This window comes from Crinia signifera, chromosome 2 (genome assembly GCF_055691185.1).
Source record: "Crinia signifera chromosome 2, ASM5569118v1, whole genome shotgun sequence".
NCBI classification, from domain to species: Eukaryota; Metazoa; Chordata; class Amphibia; order Anura; family Myobatrachidae; genus Crinia; species Crinia signifera.
In genome coordinates, this window is record NC_139218.1 from 321747624 (window position 1) to 321772403 (window position 24780).

At 44.0% G+C, this 24780-nt stretch overlaps 1 protein-coding gene across 2 annotated transcripts; it reads left to right on the plus strand.

Annotated features, from left to right (window-relative positions):
- The first annotated feature begins 760 nt into the window (after positions 1 to 760).
- Positions 761 to 23924, plus strand: PMEL (premelanosome protein). 2 transcript variants are annotated; one of them, XM_083169187.1, is made up of 13 exons: positions 761 to 794; positions 12827 to 12925; positions 16589 to 16720; positions 17173 to 17319; positions 18310 to 18450; positions 18670 to 18831; positions 19184 to 19549; positions 21296 to 21811; positions 21886 to 22023; positions 22103 to 22196; positions 22535 to 22737; positions 23319 to 23406; positions 23586 to 23924. In XM_083169187.1, the coding sequence occupies exons 1-13, from the start codon at positions 776 to 778 to the stop codon at positions 23734 to 23736; spliced, it is 2256 nt and encodes a 751-aa protein (XP_083025313.1). In that variant the 5' UTR covers positions 761 to 775; the 3' UTR covers positions 23737 to 23924. The 2 variants fall into 2 exon arrangements, with proteins under 2 accessions (XP_083025313.1, XP_083025314.1); XM_083169188.1 differs by lacking the exon at positions 761 to 794 and adding an exon at positions 11462 to 11532.
- Positions 23925 to 24780: the final 856 nt, after the last annotated feature.

Sequence of the window (24780 nt, forward strand, 5' to 3'; positions counted from 1 at the left end):
ATAAGTTATACAGCACCCTTCTAGTGACATGTTTATTGTTTAGCTCTGCAATATTAATCCCATTGTGGTTATTATTTTACCTTCCATAATATTCCATATTATGCAAGTAAAATACCCAAATTCAGAGTAATTTAATAAGTCAATTTTTTCTGCTTTTAAAATACAGTAATTAGAAAAAAAACATGTCTCCTTGCCCCAATGTAACTGACCTTGGAGAGAGATAAAGTAAAGACTTTGCAAAGTAACCAGTTGCTGATTGGTTGCTAGGGGCAACTGCTCCTCTGTATGTATCATGAAGGTTCATACATATCCATCTCTGACTGTAATGTGGAGTAAACAGAGCTACTGCAGTAAACTGTATAACATGCAGCAGCCAGCACTGTGTATGTTGCTGCATACACACAATACATGTGCCTGAGCACAGCAGTGCCACACATGGTAGCTCACAGGTACTGTACAGTCTCATTATGGTGTATAGTCAGAGATTAGTTCAGGGATCTGTATGATCAGTGAACTAATTGAACTACTGAACTATTTGCAGGACTCATGAGTCATCAGGACAATGTAGTTCATTTGGATCCGCAGAGTCCAGACCATGTCTGAGCTCAGCACTGCCATCTTTGGCAGCTACCATGTACTGCCTCCTGTGTATTGCATGAGAGCTGATAACATGGCTGCTGCAGAAGCACCTAGTAGAGGATTTATCACAGCAGTATGCTCAGGACCCAGTACCAGAAGCAGCAGCAAGTGTTTGGACATCTGAACTAATCATATAATGATAGTATCACAGAAAGGTGAGCAGCATGAGCACACATTCTCACTCTCAGACACACCACACATCTTTGGCTAGGCAGTGCATATTTTTATTTTATTAGATCTGTATTTGCTGGGCTTTGTTGTACTTTTAACTTTAGATTCAGGAAGTAAAGATCCAGTAAATGAGCCTTATGGAGCTGCTGGGCTCTGTCTGTCTGTGTTACACCTCCCACTTGCTTTACTTCCTGGTGAACTAAATGAACTAATCTTTGCCAGAGCAGTGATCTGAACGATTTAGTTCACTTTGAAGATTAGTTCATTTTGATCTAATCATTCACGAACTACCCATCACTAATATTTAGATCAGCCAAATACTGTATGTGCAGTACAGTCCTCTCGTAACTTTTCATACATTCCTTTTCTACACTCATCCAGCACACTGACCACAGGCCAACATCAATGGCTGGATGTTATAGCACACCATGGTGCCCATTTACTACTGGATCGCATATGCAATGCTATTCTGGGTGGGATTTCAGGTGCCCATACACACGGGTAGATGTATGAAGCAGTGATCAGCTCCTGACTATTAAGTTTACAGGCTGGGCTTAAAAAGGGACAGTACCGGGCACTTTATGACTTCTCCGTTATCAATGCTTCATACATCTACCCCACAGTGCATTATGGCCTTGCGATGCAATGTGGGAGAAATCTGGACTAATATCATAGCCATGACCAAGGCCCTCATTCTGGTCTGCTCGATAAGCTGCGAAGCAGTTGTTGCGCTGCCTCGACAAATCGCTGACCCCCCCAGCTGTTGCTCCCATGCACATCACATTGCATCTCATCGCATCTAATTCAAAACGCACGCCGCTATAGCACATTGCATCGTATAGCAAGCCCAAAACGCACCTTACTACCCAGGATTGTAAACTGCTAATCCACCGACCTTTCCACTCTTGCCATCTGCATACTGCCCAACTATTGAAGTTGCAGGTGCAGGACACACCCGTGCGCGCACCCCGAAAAGGGGCATGACCTACAAAAAGGGGGTATGGTCGTGTGGGATGGCGCGTCCTAAGACCACGCCCCAATTTTTGCTAATCTGCATCGCTGAATAGACGTGAATTCTCTTTAGCCTGGGGGGGACTCCCAACTGCTGCCCCCCACCCCTCCACCGTCAGACAATGGCGGCCCCGGGCGGGACACGGGAACGTCACCAAAAACCGGGACGTTCCCGCGGTTAGCGGGACAGTTGGGAGGTATGCATCTGCAGGAGTGGGGGCAAGGCTAAATAATAATAATGATATTATATTGCACTTTTCCCCCAGTAGGACCCAAAAGGGGATTTCCTATTAAATTTCTTAACCAGCTGGGACATGGAGCATAGCTCCACCCCTGACACAATAAAGCCCCACCCCACAGATTCTGATTGGCCCAAAAGGTTTGACTGTTTAAAATAGTTAACTCTATTGATGGTCATACATTACATAGTTTGCTGCCACCAATGGTCGTTTTCACTATTGCCATCAATAGCAACCATCAATGGCAATAGAGTCGATGGCCATCCCTGCGCACAGCTGGAGCTCCCGCAGTCTGACGCCTCCGGCAGCATGGTCAAAGTATCATCTTCCCAGCGGTTGACAGGTACAGACAGGGCTAGCAACAGAAATCTTGGGGCCCTGTGCAATGATATTTCTGGGGCCCCCCACCAAATCCACACAACCCTCTTCTGCATGAGCCTGCTCCACATCCTGCTTTCAGGTGCGGACTTCTCTCATTCTCAGTCCTGGCTGCTGCATCCTGCTGGCCTGTCACTTTTACAAAAGAACGCTAAGCGCTACGAGCAGGCAGGGCAGGTCGTTCTTAAAAAAAAGGAGGGATAGTGTGGGTAATTCTGGTCGCAGTGCTGCCTTAAGATGGGTTGATGCCTAAATAGATCTGACTAGATCTATAGCTAAATAATAAAAAAAGGGTGTGGAATTAACGTGCTCTAGTGGTGCAAAAAGTGTAAATAATGTGAAAGGTGTACACACTTACAAAATATTAAACATGAATGTATTATGTTTTTCCAAATAAATCGTTCTTTTTGTGAGTCCCTCTGAATTAATTTGATCCTGTGACGTCCAAGATTTTGAGGTAAGTGGTTCTTTTGGTAATCCCAATAAGTGGGCAGGTCATTCGCAGAGCGCGGAATAGACGACCCGTGCATGCAAATCTAAAGAACAATATAATAATATTAGAATTTTTTTTTTTATGACAATGTAACTATGGGCTGTGTTTGATTATCTGCTCAATAGATCTAAAGCAGTGGTTCCCAACCTTTTTTCTCTCCTGTACCCCTTGATTAGGCTTTTCATTGATGAGTACCCCCTCCTCTCAATTTAAAATATAGACAGTGCTTATGAGTGGAAGTGAGCGGTATGCGTATCCTTATGCATGTCCTTATATTAAGAAGTAGCGGACAGGAATCTTGCCCTTCCGTGTCTGGCCGCTGGTTGTGTATTGATGATGTCTGAGGGCAGCATGGGTAGCTCCCATTGGATTGCTGGTCAGGCAAAAGCACAAAGACGCTGAAGACAGAACCATAAGTGACACAACATGGTTCTTCTCCATAGCAATGGGCCTTCTTCTTCTGCCATCAAAATACTTTTTTTCATCTTCCGCCATTACCAATATTATTTTCAAGTACCCCCAACTGGTCTGCAGAGTACCCCCAGGGGTACTAGTACCCCAGGTTGGGAACCACTGATCTAAAGAAATAAATGTGCATGAATAATGTTGGACTTTGAAAGCAAATGCATACATATAATATAAAGAGGCAGATGAACTGGGGTCATGGCCAGCAGCTTACACAGTGCTGCTGAAAATGTGGTGTGGCCTGCCGCCGCAGTATCCCTGTGAGGCCACACCTCCTATAGCATAGGCCATGCCCCCTTTCGACCAAGCAGGTGTCCCGCTTTCTACAATGAAAATGTCCTCAGTCATCAGAGCGTCAGGGTAGCACCCGGTAACCAGCAGGGACTACCCACACCAGGCAATGGGCAGCCTGTAGCCCATTCACCATCTTGTGGGGACTCTAATTGGGTATAACGTAAGAAATACCTTATAATACAAAAAAAAGTGACAGACACCATATTTAAAGGGTACCATTCTACACTACACTACACTGAACTGTAATTACTGCTATCTAAGGTCCATATTTAAACTTCGAAAGGAATATATATTGATCTTGCTAATAGATCATTCATTGCACTCATGCTATTAAGAAATGTTATACAGTTCAAAAGTATGGATTATTATAATGTACTAGTCATAGAGTGGTATGCAATGTGCCGCCACTATTTCCGATTTGGGAAATAACGGCGGCTCCCTATTCAATGCTGTCATTAATGACCGCATTGATGCAGGATCACTTCAGAACCGGCCCGACTTCAGAAGCTGTCGGGCCCATTCTGCCGATAACGGCCGTGGATTGTCGTGATCCAGGCCGCAGATCGACGATCCACGTCTGTTTTTGCGGCCATGCCCCCTTTGCGCCCATCGGCAGGCGGGTCATTGAATCCCGTCTGTCGTTATGCGCTCGATCTGACCACAAACAGGCCAGGATCATCGCTATCGGCAGGGATCAGTGGCGGTTTTTACCTATGGGCTGCAGGACTGCAGCACCCCAGGTAAAATCCGCCACTCTCTCTGCCGAAAGTGAAGCCAGATGCAGTCTGTGAGACTGTTCTGGCTTCACTGTGACTTCCTATTGGAAGTCCGACCTGCCAGTCACTCAAGGCATCCCATTGGGAGGTGTTCCCTCCCTCCGGGATGCCTCTCTCTGCGCAAATGCGCAGCAGCCCCAAAAACGGGTTCTGCGCAGGACCGCGGACCATTCTGCGCATGGGCTGGAACCCGGGGACCTGATCAAGCCTCCAGGGGCTGCAAAGGCAGCCCCCGGAGGCTTGGGCCAGTGCACGCGCAGTATGTTTGAAATACTGCGCATGCGCTGGCCCTGCGCAGGGGAATCGGGAGCACGTGCAGCCGGGGAGCACGTCGGTGGATGGGAGGAGCCGGGAGCATGGCTGGACGTGGACAGCAGTGGAGGGGGTGGGCCCGAATTGTGGCAGCCGCCCTCCTCTATACTTGTAAGAGCCACCACTGGCGGGGATCGACAGCCGTGGTCCCAGATTGCATACCCCCTTAAGGCCCGTACAACAGACAGGCTAAAGTTTATGCTTATGCTAGTCGCAAAAGTTTTGTAAAGTGAAAATGTATTTAATTTAATGGACTTTTATAGGCCTTTAACCCGTTCAGTGGTATGCCCTTAAATTTCTCGGTCTGATATGCGCAGGATCCAAAATACGGGGGACCCCTATGTTTTTTGTCCCCCAAATTTTTGGAAACAGGACCGGTCCAAGAGCCTGGTGCTGGTTTCTTAAATATAGGGGAGCCATATCATTTTTTTCCACCATATTTGGGGAACCAGGCATGGTTATTTTTACTTACACTTTTTTTTTAACAGAACCATACACTGATTTCCGCAAAGTTCTGTCAAACTCGCCAGGCTAAAGGGATGCGGTCATTTGGTCTACAGCATGATGGTAGACAGTCATTAGGTCGACACCATTAGGTCGACAGGTCATTAGTTCGACACTGTCTAGGTCGACAGTCAAAAGGTCGACATGTGCTGACAGGCAATATTTCATGCCCTACCATCCACTAGGGCTTGGTGGGAGAATAAAATAGTGTGCCCGATGCATCGCGAGCGCAGCGGGGATGCGGTGCACTTTAAACTGTGTCCATGTCGACTGTGTTGACATTCAGGTAAAAAAAACTGAAAAACCCCATGTCGACCTTTTCACTGTCGACCTAGACAGTGTCGAACTAACAGCCTGTCGAACTAATGACCTTTCGACCTAGAACCATGTCGACCTTTTCCCATGACGACCTAATGGTGTCGAACTAATGACTGTCGACCATCATGCTGTAGACCAAATGATCCCAACCCGGCTAAAACTGGTGCGAATTGAAAGTTGGTACCCTATTACCAGGGCAGCCGAGAGGGGGGGGAGCGGGTACTAATTACCCAGGCTTGCTGGAGGGGCCCCGCAGGGGCCCTGGTCCGACCCCTCCCTTCCCCCCTCTGTCCCTCCCAGGTAGCAACAGCAGCACACACTTCTACAGCATGTGCTGTGCTGACAGCAGGTTCAGCATGAGTGCATACCTCCCAACATACATGCCAGGAGGGACAAAATGCTCTGCTTCTGGACTTTCCTCTTAATGTATGATTGCCATCAGAGGCGTAGCGAGGGTGGTGCCGGTGGAGCACCAGCTCCGGTCGCTGGAAGCTATCATGGTGCCGGAGCCGTGCCGGCACCGCCAGCTCGCCCGCTCCCCTGCACTCTCGTCTGCCGTGGTGGCGCCCATTCCATCTCCCCCACTAGCTCCCGGCTCCCCGCTGTGTACGGGAGACTTGGTGCTATTTAAAATTCACGTCTCCCGCTGGACCGCTAGCCAATAGGCGCCAATCAACTGGTGGCTGCTGGACTGCGAGCGCCTATTGGCTAGTGTGGTCCATCAGGAGATGTGAATTTTAAATAGCAGCACACAGTGCTCGTCTTCCAGGTACAGCGGGGAGCTGGGAGCGGGCAGGGGTGCCAACGCACACTTCCCCTGACAGCTGGGGGGGGGGCTCCACACTACTCCCTCCCTGTTCCACACTACTCCCTCCCACCCTCACTCCACACTACTACTCCCCCCTCCCCCCCTGTTCCACACTACTCCCTCCCTCCCCCCCCCCTGTTCCACACTACTCCCTCCCACCCTCTGTCCCTGCTCTGCACTATCGCTCCCACCCTCCCTCCCTGCTAGCAATTTCAGTCCCCCTTGGCAACAAGTCCCCCTTGGCAACAATATTAGTCCCCCTTGGCAACAAGTCCACCTTGGAAACAATATTAGTCCCCCTTTGGCAATGAGCAATATTAATCCCCCTAGGCAACGAGCAATTTTAGTCCCCCTTGGCAACGAGCAACTTTAGCCCCCTTGGCAACGAGCAATTTTAGTCCCCCTAGGCAACGAGCAATTTTAGTCCCCCTTGGCAATGAGCATCTTTAGTCCCCCTTGGCAACAAGCAATTTTAGTCCCCCTGGCAACAAGCAACTTTAGCCAACCTTGGCAACGAGCAATTTTAGTTCCCCTAGGCAACTAGCAATATTAGTCCCCCTTGGCAATGAGCAACTTTAGCCCCCCTTGGCAATGAGCAATTTTAGTCCCCCTTGGCAACGAGCAATTTTAGTCCCCCTTGGCAACGAGCAACTTTAGCCCCCCTAGGCAACGAGCAATTTTAGTCCCCCTAGGCAACGAGCAATTTTAGTCCCCCTTGGCAACGAGCAACTTTAGTCCCCCTTGGCAACGAGCAATTTTAGTCCTCCTTGGCAACAAGCAACTTTAGCCAACCTTGGCAACAAGCAACTTTAGCCAACCTTGGCAATGAGCAATTTTAGTCCCCCTTGGCAACGAGCAACTTTAGCCAACCTTGGCAATGAACAATTTTAGTCCCCCTTGGCAACGAGCAACTTTAGCCCCCCTTGGCAACGAGCAATTTTAGTACCCCTTGGCAACGAGCAACTTTAGCCCCCCTTGGCAACGAGCAATTTTAGTACCCCTTGGCATCGAGCATGAAGCTCCTTGGCATCGAGCAACTTTAGCCCCCCTAGGCAACGAGCAATTTTAGTCCCCCTAGGCAACGAGCAATTTTAGTCCCCCTTGGCAACGAGCAACTTTAGTCCCCCTTGGCAACGAGCAATTTTAGTCCCCCTTGGCAACAAGCAACTTTAGCCAACCTTGGCAATGAGCAATTTTAGTCCCCCTTGGCAACAAGCAATTTTAGTCCCCCTTGGCAACGAGCAACTTTAGCCAACCTTGGCAATGAACAATTTTAGTCCCCCTTGGCAACGAGCAACTTTAGCCCCCCTTGGTAACGAGCAATTTTAGTACCCCTTGGCATCGAGCATGAAGCTCCTTGGCATCGAGCATGACGCCCCTAGCATCGAGCATGAAGTTCCTAGCAATGAGCATGTAGGTAAGTGGCACTTATGTGTCAGATGTGTACTAGGCATTACCGTTTGTTATATAGTATGTAATGGGCATCATGTGTGACCTTATGTGTAATTGGCATTACAGCATGTGGCTTTATGTGCAATGGGCATTACGGTGTGTGGTGTAATGCTAGGCCGCGTCTCCTTTTTGCCACGCAAGAGCCCCATCTACTACAAATTGGGGGGGGGGGCATGCCCTTGCTCCGGGCACCGCGGCACCTAGCTACACCGCTGATTGTGTGTCTTTATCCCTGTGGGAGACAATGTGTGTCTTGTGTTTTTGTATATATGGGGGGCGCCTTGACATGAGCATGCTCCACGTGTCATGGCTTTATGATACTCCTGTGTTTACACAAAGGCTGTAAATATTGACTGACACCTCCTCTGTCACATACAAACACACAGCACCCCCTTCTCTCTAGTTCTTATACACACACAGCACCCCCTCCCCCTCTCACAGACAGCACCAAACCTGCACCCCCCAACCCGGGACACTACCACCTCTATCAGACCCAGCATCTCAGTGGTGGGAGGCTCCGGTAACCCTCTGGATTGTTGCACAGGTCGGGTCTTAATGGCAGTGTGCAGTGCACGATTGTGGACTCCAAGGCCACACTGACACGCCACCAATCGGTGTCTTCTCCAGCGGCGGCGCCAGGAATGTGGCGCCGGCTATACCAAGTCACACTACCTGGATGCTGTACTGCTGTTGCAGGCTCGCAGCACCAGGAAGTGCCCGCCAGCTGTAGTAGCGTGATTTCCTGTACAGCATTGCGAGGGCCATGGCTCACACAGCTGATATTGTGAGCCACGGCCGGGCAGTGCAGGAGTTAGGGCTGGGGGAGCGTGTGGGTGGCAGAGTTTCCGGCACCCTGTGAACTTTCGGCCCCCGGAGCTAGTGCTCCGCCCTCGCAGCGCCCCTGAGGAAGATAACTAGGCTATCTAGAAAGGGCGCCTTGTTCCGAGCTGGTTAGCCAAGCAGCAACCAAAACATAAAGGGACATCACTCCCTTATAGCATAACAAAATGGATTGTTGCGCTAATAACATATCAGATGCTGCTTTAAATAATCAAATTCTTGTGCTAGTCACCCATGCAGTCAATCTTCCAGTGTCCTTTCCTATAAGGCAGCTTACCGAGTCCTGGCAAATTCCCCCCCCCGGCCGCAATGTGTACAGAAGACACAACTCCCCACATGTGCCCGCTGGTGGAGAAATCATTTGATGGTTGCCAACCATCTAATGATTTCTCCAGGGCTCTTAAATATAAGTAAGTGGAGACTGGCTTATATTTGCGGGCTTCCGACTGAAGACAGGGTCGGCGGTGATGTCATGTGACAGCCCTCTGCCCCACCCGCATTCCCATGGGAATGCCCAGCAGTTTCATGGGGATTGGGGATAGAATGACCCCCATGGTCCAAAGCTGCTTTTACATACATTTGTGCTTCATACATGTTGATATCCTATAGCACAGGTTCTCAAACTCGGTCCTCGGGACCCCACACAGTGCTTGTTTTGCAGGTCTCCTCATCACAATCTGTGGATCTTTTTAAACGTGTCAATGCAATGATGCTTGGGAACTAGCCCCCGTAACTCCACTTTAACTGTTAGGTATCAACAGATCCAGTTTTTTATTCTTCACCATATTTATTACACACCTGACAAACTATATCGATTAGGTAATATCCCCGCCCGACTTGCCCTAAATGTGGTACATTGGACGGCTCCTTCTGGCATCTACTTTGGTCTTGTTCTCATATAGACACTTTCTGGTCGGGAGCTATTAATATTACATCACATACAGGCATTCCGAGAGATGTCCTTTCACCTGTGGTGTGCTTATTAGCCACCCTAGAGGAAGACTCCTTAAGCTGTGTACAAACGGGGGCGATAGGGGCTGAAATCGCTGGAAATATGGTCGCAGGCGACCATATTGCCAGTGATGGGAGTGTGCCCTATCGATAAATCGCCGGGTGCACACTCCCATTTTCAGCCCTGTTATAATCTGCCGCAGAGGTTCCCATCTCTGGTCGCTGATGAAAAGGAGAAACTAAGCAATATATCTCCCTCGTGTGTACGGGGCTTTAGACTCATCGGCTAGGCGATATGTGATAAATCTATGCACCCTAGCCAAGGTGTGTATTGCTAGAACCTGGCTTTCTAAAAATTCTCCCACCACACACTCCTGGCTTAAACTGGTTAATGAAACTATGGGCCTTATTCTAGTTCACTCTTTCTGACAAAATCCTTCTTAGATAAACAAAACCATGTGCACTGCAGGGGGGAAGATGTTAAATGTGCAGAGAGAATTAGATTTAGGTGAGTTATTTTGTTTCTGTGCAGAGAAAATACTGACTGCTTTATTTTTACACTGCAATATAGATCTCACTTTGAAGTAAAACCCCACCCAAATCTAATTCTCTCTGCACAAGTAACATATGCCCCCCTGCAGTGCACACGGTTTTGTCCATCTAAGAAGGATTTTGTCAGAAAGAATGAACTAGAATAAGGGCCTATCTCTCACAAGAAATTTACATATCTAGCTAGACAGGCCACCCATAGATTTAATGTTATCTGGTCTAGATGGCGTGATTCACAATACGCTACTTCAACTCCATCATTTCCCTTCTACCAACTTATATATGTGATCCAACACTGACCACTCTTATAACTGTATTCCGATATACCTGAAGACACAGTATTTTTTCTTATTATGTTTTCCACTGTCCGATGTTGTCTACTCTGATTGAAACCTTGATATTTTCTACCATATAGGTGCGTACACACGGGGGAGATATATTGCTGAGCAATACAGTATATTGCTCAGTCTATCTTTTTCATCAGCGACCAGAGATGGTCGCTGATGAATGGGAACCTCTGCGGGCGGTGCCGCAGAGGTAATCAGCTGGTCGCAGGAGCAAGCTCCTGCGACCAGCGATTAGAACAGGGCTGAAAACGGGAGCGCGCACCCGGCGATTTATCGCCTGGGCACACTCCCATCACGCCAGCGACCATATTGCCAGCAATATCAGCCCATATCGCTGCCGTGTGTACACGGCTTAAGATCAGTCCATCATAACTTATCCCTGGTTAACCGATATACTCGAGCATCTGTTTGTTTTATTTATTTTATTTTGTTTCTTTTGTTTTCTGTACAGTTCACAAAAGTTCAATAAAAATTATTACATTAAAAAAAACACCCTGTGTCAATGAGTAATGAATGCACCTGTGCACCTGCCGGGTGACCTGGAAACCGTGGACTGTGTGGGATCCTGAGGACCAAGTTTGAGAACCCCTGTCATATAGCATAGGATCCTCCATAGTGTCACAGTGATATGTCATTCATAGAAGAACACTGATGCATGAGAAGTCTCCTTTTTGTGTCTTTCAAAAATGTGATAAACTTCTAAGAAAATAATGGATACATGTCACCATACACAGGTTCCCTTTGTAAGGTTTTTTTTTTTAACTCTGAAAGATAAAAGCATGTAGTACACAGATTATACAGCCAGTATGTCACAGTCCAGAAGCATCAAAAGCTCATGTGACCACTAATTAGGAGCAGAGTCTTTAATTAACAGTTTCCTCTAATGAGGCGATCATGGACAGGTGAAGAAGGGCTGGACTGAAGAGGCTGGTATATAAATGAGCACCAGAGATAAGGGGATAGCAGTTTAACAGCAGAGCATCAGGTAAGGTTGTGATTGGGGGTTTAGTAAGCTAGTGGTCCCTCTCTACTTGGGTTTTATATTAATGGATGCTTTTGTGTATTGAGTTTATTGGAACTTTAGTTTATTTAAGTTCTTGTATTATGTGGGTTATTGTTCTGCCCTGTTTTGGGTTAATGTGCTGAGATATTGTTCTTACCTCAGAGTTGTATCATAGGGGTAACCATGCCTCTTATTTTGGAGTGTCTTAATTTGGGTGTGTCACATTGGTTTTCTAGGCCAAATTCCTTACTTTATGTACAGCTCTTGGGTCTTATAAGCAGCCAGTCTGTTTCTACCTATTGCTGGCTGTATCTTTTACTAGCTGGCTGGTATCTTATCGCACAACCTTTTGATAATTCCCCTCCAATGTGAAATGCATACCTCCTAACATGACCCTTTGCAGGAGGGACACAATTCTCTGCTCCTGCACTTCACCAGCCATCACCTGTGTTGAAGCACCTTTCTTACTAGTTAAGATGTTCAACACAGGTAATGGCAATCATAAATAGTGAAGTGCAGGAGTAAAGCATTGTCCCTCCTGGAGAAGGTAATGTTGGGAGGTATGAAATGGTAAATGTGGTGGTTAATTTTCTGGGTAGTAAGACACTATGGAGTAGCAAGATACATAGGCATGAGGTCCATGTTCCTAACTCATCTAATGTGTCTTGTCAATTTAGTCACTGGCCTATATGATAGGAGTTCATGTGTAGGTCCCCCTTACGCTCTGGAAAAAAACACTCATTCTGTATCACTACTCCCAGATGTGTCTAGTACGGGACTTGCTATGGGGAGGGGATGTAAGCTTCAGGAAACTGTAACTTCCGCAAGAAAAATAGTCCTTGCAGTGGCTCTGTTTGGATAAATGGGATAGGGTGTTGTGGCCTGTTCACGAAATGTTCTTGAGTCTAATGACCTGGTGTACAGGTCACTATGTGAGGACCTATATGTGATGGACACCAAGAAATTGGTGGATCCTGTAATGTAGTGTTCAAGATCCTCAGCCCTCAAAAGAACATACCTAGGTTCTCTGGCAGTTAATATAATTGGGTTGCTTTCCTTACACAACTACAATTAGTTCTAGATAACTAAGAAAATCACATGGAATAACTTGCCTGGGGTCTAAACTGACTGTCCACTGTGAACAGAATGGATTGTGATGCCAAAAGGAATGCAATAATCTGTGACCCATTGGGAAGGTGTGGCTATGTTAATGAGGATTGGTGTTCTTAATAGGAGCTATTCCTACTTTCTTCACTCTCTCCACACTACACTACAGTCCTGGCTGGGAGGCATAAAATATCCGAGGACAAGATGAAGGCATTCGGTTTCCTGACTGTACTCTGGCTGCTGTGTGTTGGGGCAGAGGCTCAGAATAGTGAGTATGAAGCTAATGCATTCTCTACAGCCCCACTACTATGCTGCTGACTTACCTTCATCTTTATACTAAACGCTAGTGCTTTATTTCAATACACCCAAATGATTAACATCATTCTAAGCTTTTATTTTTTTTAAATAATGTAGAAGATGCCCACAAGCCTGCCCGGCTCATAAGAGATTGCTTGTTCAGCTGGTGTGATGCACATGGGACCGCTCAATTTGGGATTTTTTTCCTGCAAGTGATGGCTGCAATATTAGAAAGAGGCCAAATGACACTTACATTGTCTAGTGCAGGCTTTCCCAACCACGGTCCTCAAGGCACACCAACAGTGCAGGTTTTAGTGATATCCAGGCTTCAGCACAGATGGTTTAATCAGAATCACTCAGGTACTAATTAAGTCACCTGTACTGAAGCCTGGATATCACTAAAACCTGCACTGTTGGTGTGCCTTGAGGACCGTGGTTGGGAATGCCTGGTCTAGTGTATGGGGGTGTGTACTCCTGTACTCCTGTAACCCAAAAAATAACCCATCTAAGTATATTCTTGGCTTGGTGCAAATGGCTAAATCCTATTGACTTGGGTGCAAATTGTCACCTGTACTCAAGCATGGCTATCATTTAATATGGACTGTATTAACAGTTTGGAACTCCAGGATAGCTCATATGACTACTTTATAAGCTGGCTGACTAAGCATTTTGTGATGCTGAAGCCTAATTGATGATCTAGGTGTCCCTACTGCAATGAATCTGTTTACCCAGTAAGTCATTTTGTGGTGTCTGTAGCCCATAAGCTTCGTAACTGCCCATAAAAACCCCTGGGGGCTGCAGTAGGAAGGATTGCCGATCTGCCGTCCCTCAGATGTTAAAGGGTCATTTTTACATAAATTCTAAAAATGCAGAGGTGGCGTTACCCGTAACAACCAAATCAGATCCGTCTATAGTTTCACTATTCGATTTCATCCTAGAAAAGGACGGACAGAAACTGGTGCTATGTGTAAAATCTCCTCTTCATTTTCAGAGTCTTAAGTAAACTTGGCCATTAATATTTACAATTAACAATACAGTCAATACCTCCCTTTGGGCCAGATGTATCAAGCTTCAAAAGTGCTAAAATGGCCCCATATTCCAATACTAAGGAATTATGTCATTGGTAGCTACCCTGGGAATTAGTTAATTGCTGATTGACATAATACAGCAGCTATTATATATTCTAATAATACGCTGTCCTCTGGTAAACGGGATTTACCTCAAACTGCCCATTGCATGATAATGTTCTATCTCTTCTTTCTATTCTTGTTAGTTACTCATTATAAAATCAACTATATCATAGTACTATGAAGTTTAAACAGAATACAGATACCGTATGATCCTATTGATATTTTATTTGCATATATATATATATATATATATATATATATATATATATATATATATATATATATATATATATATATATATATATATATATATATATATATATTTATATATTCTCTACAACCATAATGTACAATACATATAACTTTGATTTGGAAATGTTAACATTTATGTATGCGATCAATCTCATGTGATGTCTTGCTCTGTATTATCACTTTTTGTTCAATAAAATACTTTATTAAAAAAAGTGACAAAATGGATAGTTATAAACAGCCAGCCAATTAGCTCCTACCTGTCATGTTACAGGCTGGGTTTAAAAAATGACAGGTAGGAGCAGGTTTATTACTATCCATTTTATCACTTATGGAGCTTGATACATCTGGCCCTTAATGAGGCTTTTGTGAATGTGCAGTTGTGACTCGGTAATGGTCTTGGCATGGAAGATTTTTAGATTTAGAGAGCTGAAAACTGAGTACCAACATTCTCCTGCTTCCCCAAAGTTGCATACTTGGCAATCTTCACTTTAAATGGCTGTAACACATGTATTTGCCCGTATAAAGACACCTGGTCCTCAACATTTTAAGTTGACGACAATGATGTAAGAACACTAGTGATGGCTTCACCCATAATACAAGATTACTGATATTGCAAATTTGGCCCCTACCGAGTGATCAGGCTTGTAATATCTAGTGTGTGCTCAATATAGTTATATATTTACCTGCAGCCCAATTTTGACTAGTTAATGACTGCATGTATGGAGCAGAGACATGTCTGAGGGAAAACACTGCCAATATTGCTTATGGCTGATCATGTAGTAATCCTTCCTTTACATACAGGATCACTATAGGTGAAGCTTCCTCCTGCTGCCAATGCCTGTGCCCTTCAAGCACCCTAATAGTCATTTATATATTTATGGATATCAATACATACACATCACTCTTATTAATGGTGCTCTGGTAGATTATTAATCTACCAGTCCTGTCTTTTTATGTACCATAAGATAGTGTAGTTTCATTAACTGAAAATGAAGTCTACAGTGTTAATCCTAGAAATTGTACCCAACTTAATGGGTACACAAGGGGCTATTTGTTTTTTCCCTTGCGATTCGATCACCATCAACTTGGAATCGAATGGTACGCAAAATGCATTCAATTTATCTACAGAGTACTATAGTCTTACCTGCCAAGACTACGTTTCTATTCAACTTACGCTACATGGAAGCATGCATTGGAATCAAATGTGAAACTATTTGATGCCCATTCGTTAATTGACTAGAAAAATAGTGCATCTCACTGTGGGCCAGATGTATCAAGCTTCAAAAAGTGATAAAATGGAGAGTGAAAACAGCCAGCCAACCGACTAGTTACATCCTGGGTTTGAAAAATGACAGATAGGAGCCGATTGGCTGGATTTTTATCACTCTCCAATTTATCACTTTTTGAAGCTTGATACATCGTGCCCTCTATATGTAATCAGTAGACGGGCCTTGTGGATAGCCACAACTATCCATGGTTCTGAAACAGTGCTCCTGCTTCATAAACAAGCTGCTGTAACAATCATCACAACCAAAATGATCTAAACATGACTTTTGTGCTGCTTTACCAAACTGGGGTAAATATCTAACTTGGATATTTGCATGGCAAGTGTTAAAAAAATAAAGCTAAATGTTTTTTTTTTTTTTTTTTTTTGTCTGAAGTGTGTGTATTGCAGAGAAACAAAGATCTGACCTGCAAACTGTGTAACCTCTTATGAGTTTTTTTTTTTTTTTTTCCTTAATATGCCAAATCCTCGGAAGTGACTGGAATAAGTCATGTTCACTGATGTTCCCAGATTGCCTCAGGTTAGACACCTCAGCTGAGAGTCACATGTAGGATTCCAAAAGGGATTGAATGCCCATGTGACCATCACTGCCTAGAGCCCCTCAGCACGACTCCAGCTTGTACATCACATGCTAAGTCTGGGGGCTATACTAAGCCAAAAAGTGTACTGGAGGGGAAAGGAGGGAGGGAGCGGGCTGTAAGGGAGAGACTCGCTCTGATGCCCAGCATCAATGTGTTTTAAGTCTGCAGCATGTGACTTGATGGTGCTGTTATGTTCATACATATGGGGGCAGATGTATTAAGCCTGAGTAAGTTGTAAGACTGCACCAGCCAATCAGCTGTGATCAAAACATTTAGGAGCTGGTGCATGATCTCCTTTTAGCTTATCACTTTACCAGCCTTAATTCTTTGGCCTCATTATTAACTACATGAGTATTGGATGTTAATTCTGAATATCTCTGTAATAGATTCCCGGAAAAGGGTACAACAGAGCAATCCTGAAGCGTACACTAACAAACGCCCACCATTCAAGTCATGGAACAGCCAGATGTATCCTGTCTGGAAAGGAAGTGAAGCCCAGAAGAGGGACTGCTGGAAAGGTAGGAACCTGGTTGCTTTTAATGCATTAGTTATCTCACGCTGACCCTCAGGCTCAACCAATTTACTATGTCAACTAGCAGCGACTTATTACTCACTGAATCTTTAAAAGATTCACAGGGTAGCTAGTTTTACTACTTCTATGGAACCAGAAACCAAATTTATGAGTGAATCCTATAGAGTATACCATAGCTTTAATGCTCGGGCCATGCAAGCTTTGAGGTATATTTGTGCTTTATTAAGGATTGCGTGTGGTGGATGCTAGTGTTGCAAAAAACAAAATGTCTCCATGCATTTGTAACCTGTCAATGTCAACTGTGTTTTAGTGCTATCTGGTGATATGGACATAGAGAAACCCAGGCCAGTTTGTCTCCCTCTAGACATTCCTGCAATGGGTGTGGCCCCCAGGAGCTCAACCTATGAAGTACTAATGTTATGCATGTTTTTGACTTAGGAGGAGAAGTGACCTTTAATGTGCAGAATGATGCACCAACTCTGACTAGTGCCAAGGCAACTTTCTTCATTCAGCTTAACTTCCCTCACAATCAAACCGTGCTGCCTGATGGACAGATTGTTTGGAGCCAAAACCGCACTAACAATGGTTGGTATTTGTTTGGTTACAATCTGCAAGAAATCTAAGTGTTCAAATTATACATTGTTCTTTAGATTGCTGTAAATACATAAACTTGCCTACTTTTGAAAACTAGTTTTAGGGAGATTAAAGTTGGTAATCGAATTTTGCAAGGCACCTCTTTGAGGGGACATGTCATGCTCCACACAAAGGGCCTGTCTAGTTCCCTATATGGAGTTGGTGTGTACTGCTACATCTGAGAGGAATATCTTTAAAATGGCTTAAATACAAATGTAGATGAATTCCCCCCCCCCCCCCCCAAGCAGTTAGTAAGAGTTACTGTACTTGCTAAAGTGCTACTTGCTAAAGTGCTAGAAATTGGTGCTGATTCAATATAAATGTATAAATTGCTTATTCCTTTTGTCCCCAAAAATATAACTGTGAAATGAGGGAGATTGCTATTTTGTAATGGGATCATTGGGTCAACCTGATTATCGACAGTCATTAGGTCAACTTTTTTTTTTTTTTTATTGACATGGACACAGTTTTAAGGGAATGAAATACCACTTGTTGGCTTAAACCATGAAAAACCCCATGTCAACCTTTTGACTGTCAACCATCTTTAGATCGACCATATCCTGTTTCAGGGAGTCTCCTGCAGTAGGGTAGGCAACTATGCACTTACAGCCAAAAACTAACTAGTACTGATCTTACTGGCAGTCATTACTTTCCCTCTAGCTTGAACTAGATCCAATCTGACCAGCTGCTGTGGTGCAGTTCAAACTGCCACTAAATGTAATGTTCAAACTGCAGCACAGGGAGCCCAGCATACATCAAGGTGTAGCCCCTGGACAATCTACTACATAGAGATGAAGCCTGATGGAATTCTGCAAAATTGCTGCATATTCTTTTTTTGGGCAGGGACCAATTAACTAAATGAAGTTCAATACTTGGGATTTGGCTGCAAATGTCAGTCAGCATTGTACGCTGTATAAATATTCCTGCTTCCCTCACATGCAGGTACCTGGGTGCCCTCTGGTGAGCCAGTCTACCCTGATGGGTCAACAGAAGGTTCCAAATGCACCTTTCCAGATGGCCGTCCATTCCCGCAAGAGGCTGAGCAGAGACGCAGCAAGTTTGTCTACGTCTGGCAAGCATGGGGTAAGCTTTTCATATTGCCAATCCTGATGTGGAAACATTCATAAAATAAAAAATAAAAAAAAATATATATATATATATATATATATATATATATATATATATATATATATATATATATATATATATATATATATATATATATATATATATATATATATATATATATATATATTTTTTTTTTTGTAATGCCAAAATAACTTTCAAGCGGTTTTCTTCTAGGGAAGTATTGGCAGGTGGTAGATGGACCATCTTCCAATCTGACTATAGAGACAGATGGTGTCCCCCTTGGCTCCTACACAATGGAAGTTGTTGTCTACCATTACCGTGGACGACAGAAGTTCATCCCTATTGGCAGTACTTCCTCTCAATTTTCTATAACTGGTAAGTACTGGGGCACACTTGACATAAGCAAGCTATAGTAATATATATATTTTTTTATGTAAATGAAAAAATGACTGTTTACAGTTCAAGCCTTAAACTAGACCTTACTGCATGTGAAGACTTATTACGGTCATAGAAATGTGTGTGGGTGGTTGCCTATAAATAACCTGTATCCGAGTCGACAGGATGGAATGACTTCATGAGCAGACCGTTGAATTGTCTAACGGCTGCAGTGTGCTAGAACAGCAGGCTGAACTATAGGGCTTAAATATTCTCTTGGAACTTCAAATGAAGTAGGCAGATGGCAGACCTGACGTTTCTGTATCTTAAGTCTTTCCTCTTTGTTCTACAGATCAAATTCCAATCTCTGTTTCCATAACACAAGTTCTTGACTTGGACCAGAATGACCAGCGTTTCATCCAAAACAGAGCGGTGTCCTTCTCTGTAGCCGTTCATGACCCAAGTGACTACCTCATAGCCGCTGACATATCCTTCTCCTGGGATTTTGGTGATCAGAGTGGTATACTAATAACTAGAAATACTGGTGTCACTCATACCTATGTGTCTCCTGGTGGGTTCAATGCAAAAGTTACTGTACAAGCTGCTATTCCAATGTCTTCATGTGGCAGTACAACTCAGCAGGTGGCTACTACGGAAATCTCTATAGAGTCAACAACTGAAGCTGCAGTGGCTACTACAAATGGTGGACAAGAGTCTGGTAAGTAATTGTGTTCTCTTAACACTTAATTGTTGCTTGAAGCTTTACCTTACTGAAAGTTCTAGGGGTAAAGTATTTTGGGTATGAGTAATGTAGGTAGCCGGACTGCTGGCACAGCATTGCATCCAATTTCTGGGCTCCCTTTAGCAGTCTATTCCAGACATCAAGATAATTATTCTGCCTCAGTTTTAAACTCTTCTTTACAGGTCACTGTGGCTAAACAGCCATTGGCATTATCTCTTTATTCTCAATACTTGGTATAGCCCATACTGTAAGTAGACTAAACTAGATCTCCCAAGTCACTGGTGGCTTAAAGGTAGTTAGCATTCAGAGGCCAATAGTCTTGTCTAATCAGGTTGTCATATTTAATGTTTGGTCCCAATGCTTCCTTAATCTGTTCAGTGTGGTCGTAGGGCCAGATGTATCAAGCTTCCTAGTGGTAAATGATGACATGGCAGTTAGAGCTGGTTGTTGTATCACACTTCAAAAAGTGAGTTAGCGTGGTGGTTTGGCCCTTAATCTTTCAGCCACTGAAGTAGCACTTGACAATAACCAGCTGCGTAGTTAAAATTGCATGATTTTTTTTTACTATCTTGTGTATTTGGCTAGTACATCTCACAATGGCTTTGGTTTTTTTTTTTGTTTTTTTTTTTTAATAAATGCTGCCTGTAACATGGCAGTTAACAGCTGCCGATCCAAACATGGATTGGCTAAATCCATGTGAAGTGGCAATGCTGAACACAATACCCACTGTTGCAGGTCAATCGTGATGTATAGAGACAGGATTATATGCAACATAAAAAGCTTGAAATATGCATGCAAATATGCATGAAAAATACTTAAAATATGCATAAAAAGTGTTAAAATATGCAACATTAAATAATAAAAAAAGACACTTTTCACTTTATTTAAAAATCAGCATACAATTAGTTCCAAATAAACCTCAAAAATAGACCCACAGATTTATTTTTTTCTTCCTTGCTGCTACAGCAGACTGCAGCGTCCAAAGTTCTTCTTGCATCAACTACACGGACCCTCATCTCCAGCGCAGATGGCTCAAATGTCAGCATAGCGTGTGAGGGCGGCGCAGTGGACTTCCTCCCTGCGCCGCATACTCACTGTGACATGGCATTTCCTCTGCGCCGCGTGATGTCACAACTATTCCACCCGCTGCTGCAGGAGTGTCTCTTGGTGCAAAGTCCAAGGCCAGGGGCAGGCAAAGGTTCAGGAGCTTCGTAATGGCATCCGCCCCGACTGACTTTTATCAACATGGATTGGCAGCCTAGAGCAGTGTCAGACATAGCGTACATCCAAGGTTCCCCACACTGTGCACATATTGCCCCAGACTGCACACTCTACCACTACCTGGCCAGCAGCAGCAGGGCAAAGCATTGATGTAACTCGCTGGTGGTAAGAGGACGGGGCCTAAAATATGCACCATCACAAGATTTTAGGTAAAATATGCAATAACCAGTGAGAATGGGCAAAATATGCAAATGCATATGCAAATGCATATAATCCTGTCTCTAGTGATGTAGAATAAAACCAGTGAGAATGGGCAAAATATGCAAATGCAAATGCATATAATCCTGTCTCTAGTGATGTAGAATAAAACCAGTGAGAATGGGCAAAATATGCAAATGCATATGCAAATGCATATAATCCTGTCTCTAGTGATGTAGAATAACTAAGTGCCTATGCAATGGATCTTTAACACTTTGTAAAGTATTAACTATTACTCTACAGTGGCTCCCAGTGATGCACCGGTGACAGTCCCAGGAAACCCTACAACCTCTATGGCTGCTGCAGCTGACCTCCTGCCAACCATTAATCTATTGGACAATGATGTGGACTCTACCACTGTGCAACCAGAACCTGCTGTTCCTGAAGATGGGACACAAGTGATAGAGGAGGAAGAGGCTGTTACCACAATAGAAGCTGTCCCCATTGAGGAAAGCACCACAATAGAAGCTGTCCCCATTGAGGAAAGCACCACAATAGAAGCTGTCCCCATTGAGGAAAGCACCACAATAGAAGCTGTCCCCATTGAGGAAAGCACCACAATAGAAGCTGTCCCCATTGAGGAAAGCACCACAACAACCCCAGAAGTTCCTGAAAGTGAGGTGGTTGTAACACTACCTGAAGCTGTGCCATCACCAGACATTGTGCCCAGCCAATCAGGAGAAACTGGAACACAAACTGAAGGCCCTGTAGCAAGTACAGTGAATGCAGTGGCTTCCACTGGCATTGTGCCCACACAAGGTGAGTGAAAATTACATGGCATCAACATATGAATTAGAAATATTGGTTACTGAACAATAGTCTGACCATTGTAGATCTGGCTGTATCCAATGAAACTGCACCAGAAACAGAAGAAGTATTGTTGATCGCTAAACGCCAGGCTCCTGAGGGACCTCTTGTAGGATGTCTACTGTATAGATATGGGACATTTGCTACTGACCTTGACATTGTTTGTAAGTATGATGTACATGTGCGTGGTGTCCCATAAAGCAGATGCCGGTCACTAATGTTTGCCTTCTAATTACACATTAGCTGGAATTGAAAGTGTTGAAATTGTGCAAGTGGAGCCAATTGTAGCAGTGGGACTTGAGAATACAGTGGACCTCACAATTACTTGCCAAGGGAGGTAAGAGCAATGGTCCAGGTGGCTTACATTTTTATAAAGCTTTCATTAGGGCATTGGTTTTTAAGGCTTCCCAGAGGAAAAGGTAAATTCACCCATGAGGTAGATCTGAGCTGGTGTAAATAATTAGCTCTGCAGTAACTTAAACGAGAATAGCACCTCAACTGCAGTAACTTAAACGAGAATAGCACCTCAACTGATACAATAGCACTTGCTTTGCTTGAGTCTAAATAGGTGCAGTTTTTTTTGGCTTAATCTGCTGAATGTCAGAACTTCACTTTACACCATGTCGGGGTTTTCAACTGTAAATGTTCAGGCTATTTGTTTGTTTCTCTGTCTAGTGTTCCAAGACAAGTGTGCACAGTAATCTCTGATGCAGACTGTGAGAATCCACAGGAGACCATCTGTACCCCAGTAGCGCTCTCTGACTGTCAGTTGGTACTGCGGCAAGCTTTCAATGACTCCGGAGTCTTCTGTGTTAATGTGTCCTTGGCAAATGATGTTAGCTTGGCTGTAGCCAGTACACAAGTTAGTGTGTCGGCAGGTGAGTTAATCTTACTGTACTCATTTGAACAACTAATTGAACGATACAAATGAAAGCCATGACCAACGAATCTCTAACATTTCCAGAAGTTGGTGTTACTACTTACTAGTGAGTTACAGCAGTGGATTCCCACAAAATGTAAGGTCTTCTCCACCACTGAATGGCAAGTCTAATGCACTCTAATCCAGCGTTTAACAAATGAAGCATAAACATTTATGCACTTTCTAAAAATATTGTAGGTGTAATAAGACTGGTTGATCATAACATGCCTTTGGCACAGAAGTATGGGCGATGACATACATTTAACTACACATGCACATATGGCTAACCTTGACACTCCAGCTGTAGTTGAACTACACATCCCAGCATGCCCTGCTACAGTTTTACTATTTGGCCATACTAAAACTGATGCTGGGATGTGTAGTTCAACAGCTGGAGTGTCAAGGTTAGCCATCACTGACATATGGGGATCACATCCTGCATGCAGCCCTGAGTCTGGTAGGATTCTCGTCAACTTTTCACTGCTCCCATTTGCCTTTTTTTTTTTTTTTTTTTTTTTTTTTTTTTTTTTTCCACTATAGGTGCAGTGTCTTCCGTTAATGGAATTGCTATCCTGGTTGGTGTACTCCTAACTGCATTTGCAGTAGCTACTGTAGCTTACACATACAGGTATGTAACTATACCCATTATCTGACAAGAAACTTACTAAAAGCAGTAGCTTGACAAATGTACTTTAAGACCATGTATACTATGAGAATTGGATTGTTGGGAGAACTGAACCCACAACTTATCTAAAATACTAGTTCTATGCTGTGTGCATATCATTTTATTCATGTTTCTTTACTTAGGCGTGCAAAGCCCTATACACTACTTGGCTCAGGACACTCATCAGTCAACTGGTTTCCTGATCGTCCATCTCTTCGCCTCTTCATTCAAAATGTCTTTGGCCGTGCTCTGAGTGGGGAGAGTAGTCCTCTCTTAAATGGTCGGGTAGTGTGATAGAAATGTATGAAGGCTGGACTGAGCAGCGGCCATAAGTGATCTATACACGCAAGTGGAATGTTACACTTGAACGCTGCCTATAATGACACCAAGCACTGACTGTACCAGTGGCGCTTCATTTTTGTGAAGAGCAGATTGGCACAACATCCTATGATTTTAAGTACAAATAAAAGCTTAAAAATCTATAGTGTCTTATTCGTTTTTTTTTTTCCTGGTAAACACTGTTTGTTAAATGAGGAGCTAAATGTTTATAAGGTGTGATGTATAAAGAGCGCATTCCAATGACTCCATTTAATGTAACTATCATTCCTATAGAGACCACTCCCAGCAAACAGATCAGATTCTAGAAGAATGCAGTTGACCACTATTGGTAAACGGGCTATGGGTTGACATGGTCAACATGAGGGTTTCCCCTTTTTATAGTCTTATGCAATGGGTTTATACTTTTACTAAGTGGACATAGATTATAATAGTGTGCCTAGGGTAGTGAGGCACTGTGCACCGAATATGGTGTCAATGTCAGCAAAAACCCAGTCATGGCATATGGTGTGTACACGGTGAGATTACCGTGCTATTCGAGTGTTCTGCAATGTTTGCTAACTCTGTACTATTTACATACAATCTGCATTAGGGCAGCAGTGACTATAGTGCAAATCTGTGTCTCGCTTTGTGCTGTCACGGGAGCACGCATGGGGATTGTAAGATAAAAAACCTATAATATTTTTTTAACTATATATATATATATTTCAAAATCTAATGTCACAGCTCACTGTGTACACACCATAACTTTCAAGTAAACCTTATTGCTTGTGGTGACCTTCTGCCCATGTCATCCTAAGACATCTCGACCTCTTTAGATCCGTGTCTACTGCCTGTCAACCCTACGACCCATACCACTTCCAGATGTGGGGCCTGATTCGGATGGTTAGCAATGCTGCGAATGGCACAATTAATAGCCTTTGCGCAGCGCGCTCTAACCTACTTCTGCAAGTTGCTTGCAGGATTTATTTGCAGAGTGTCAAAGACCAACTGGGGGAAGTA

Coding starts and splice junctions, on each gene's coding strand:
- PMEL (XM_083169187.1), top strand. Junction 12,926..16,588: donor TGGGGCAGAGGCTCAGAATA/GTGAGTATGAAG, acceptor TCTCTGTAATAG/ATTCCCGGAAAAGGGTACAA. Junction 17,320..18,309: donor CCAAAACCGCACTAACAATG/GTTGGTATTTGT, acceptor CCTCACATGCAG/GTACCTGGGTGCCCTCTGGT.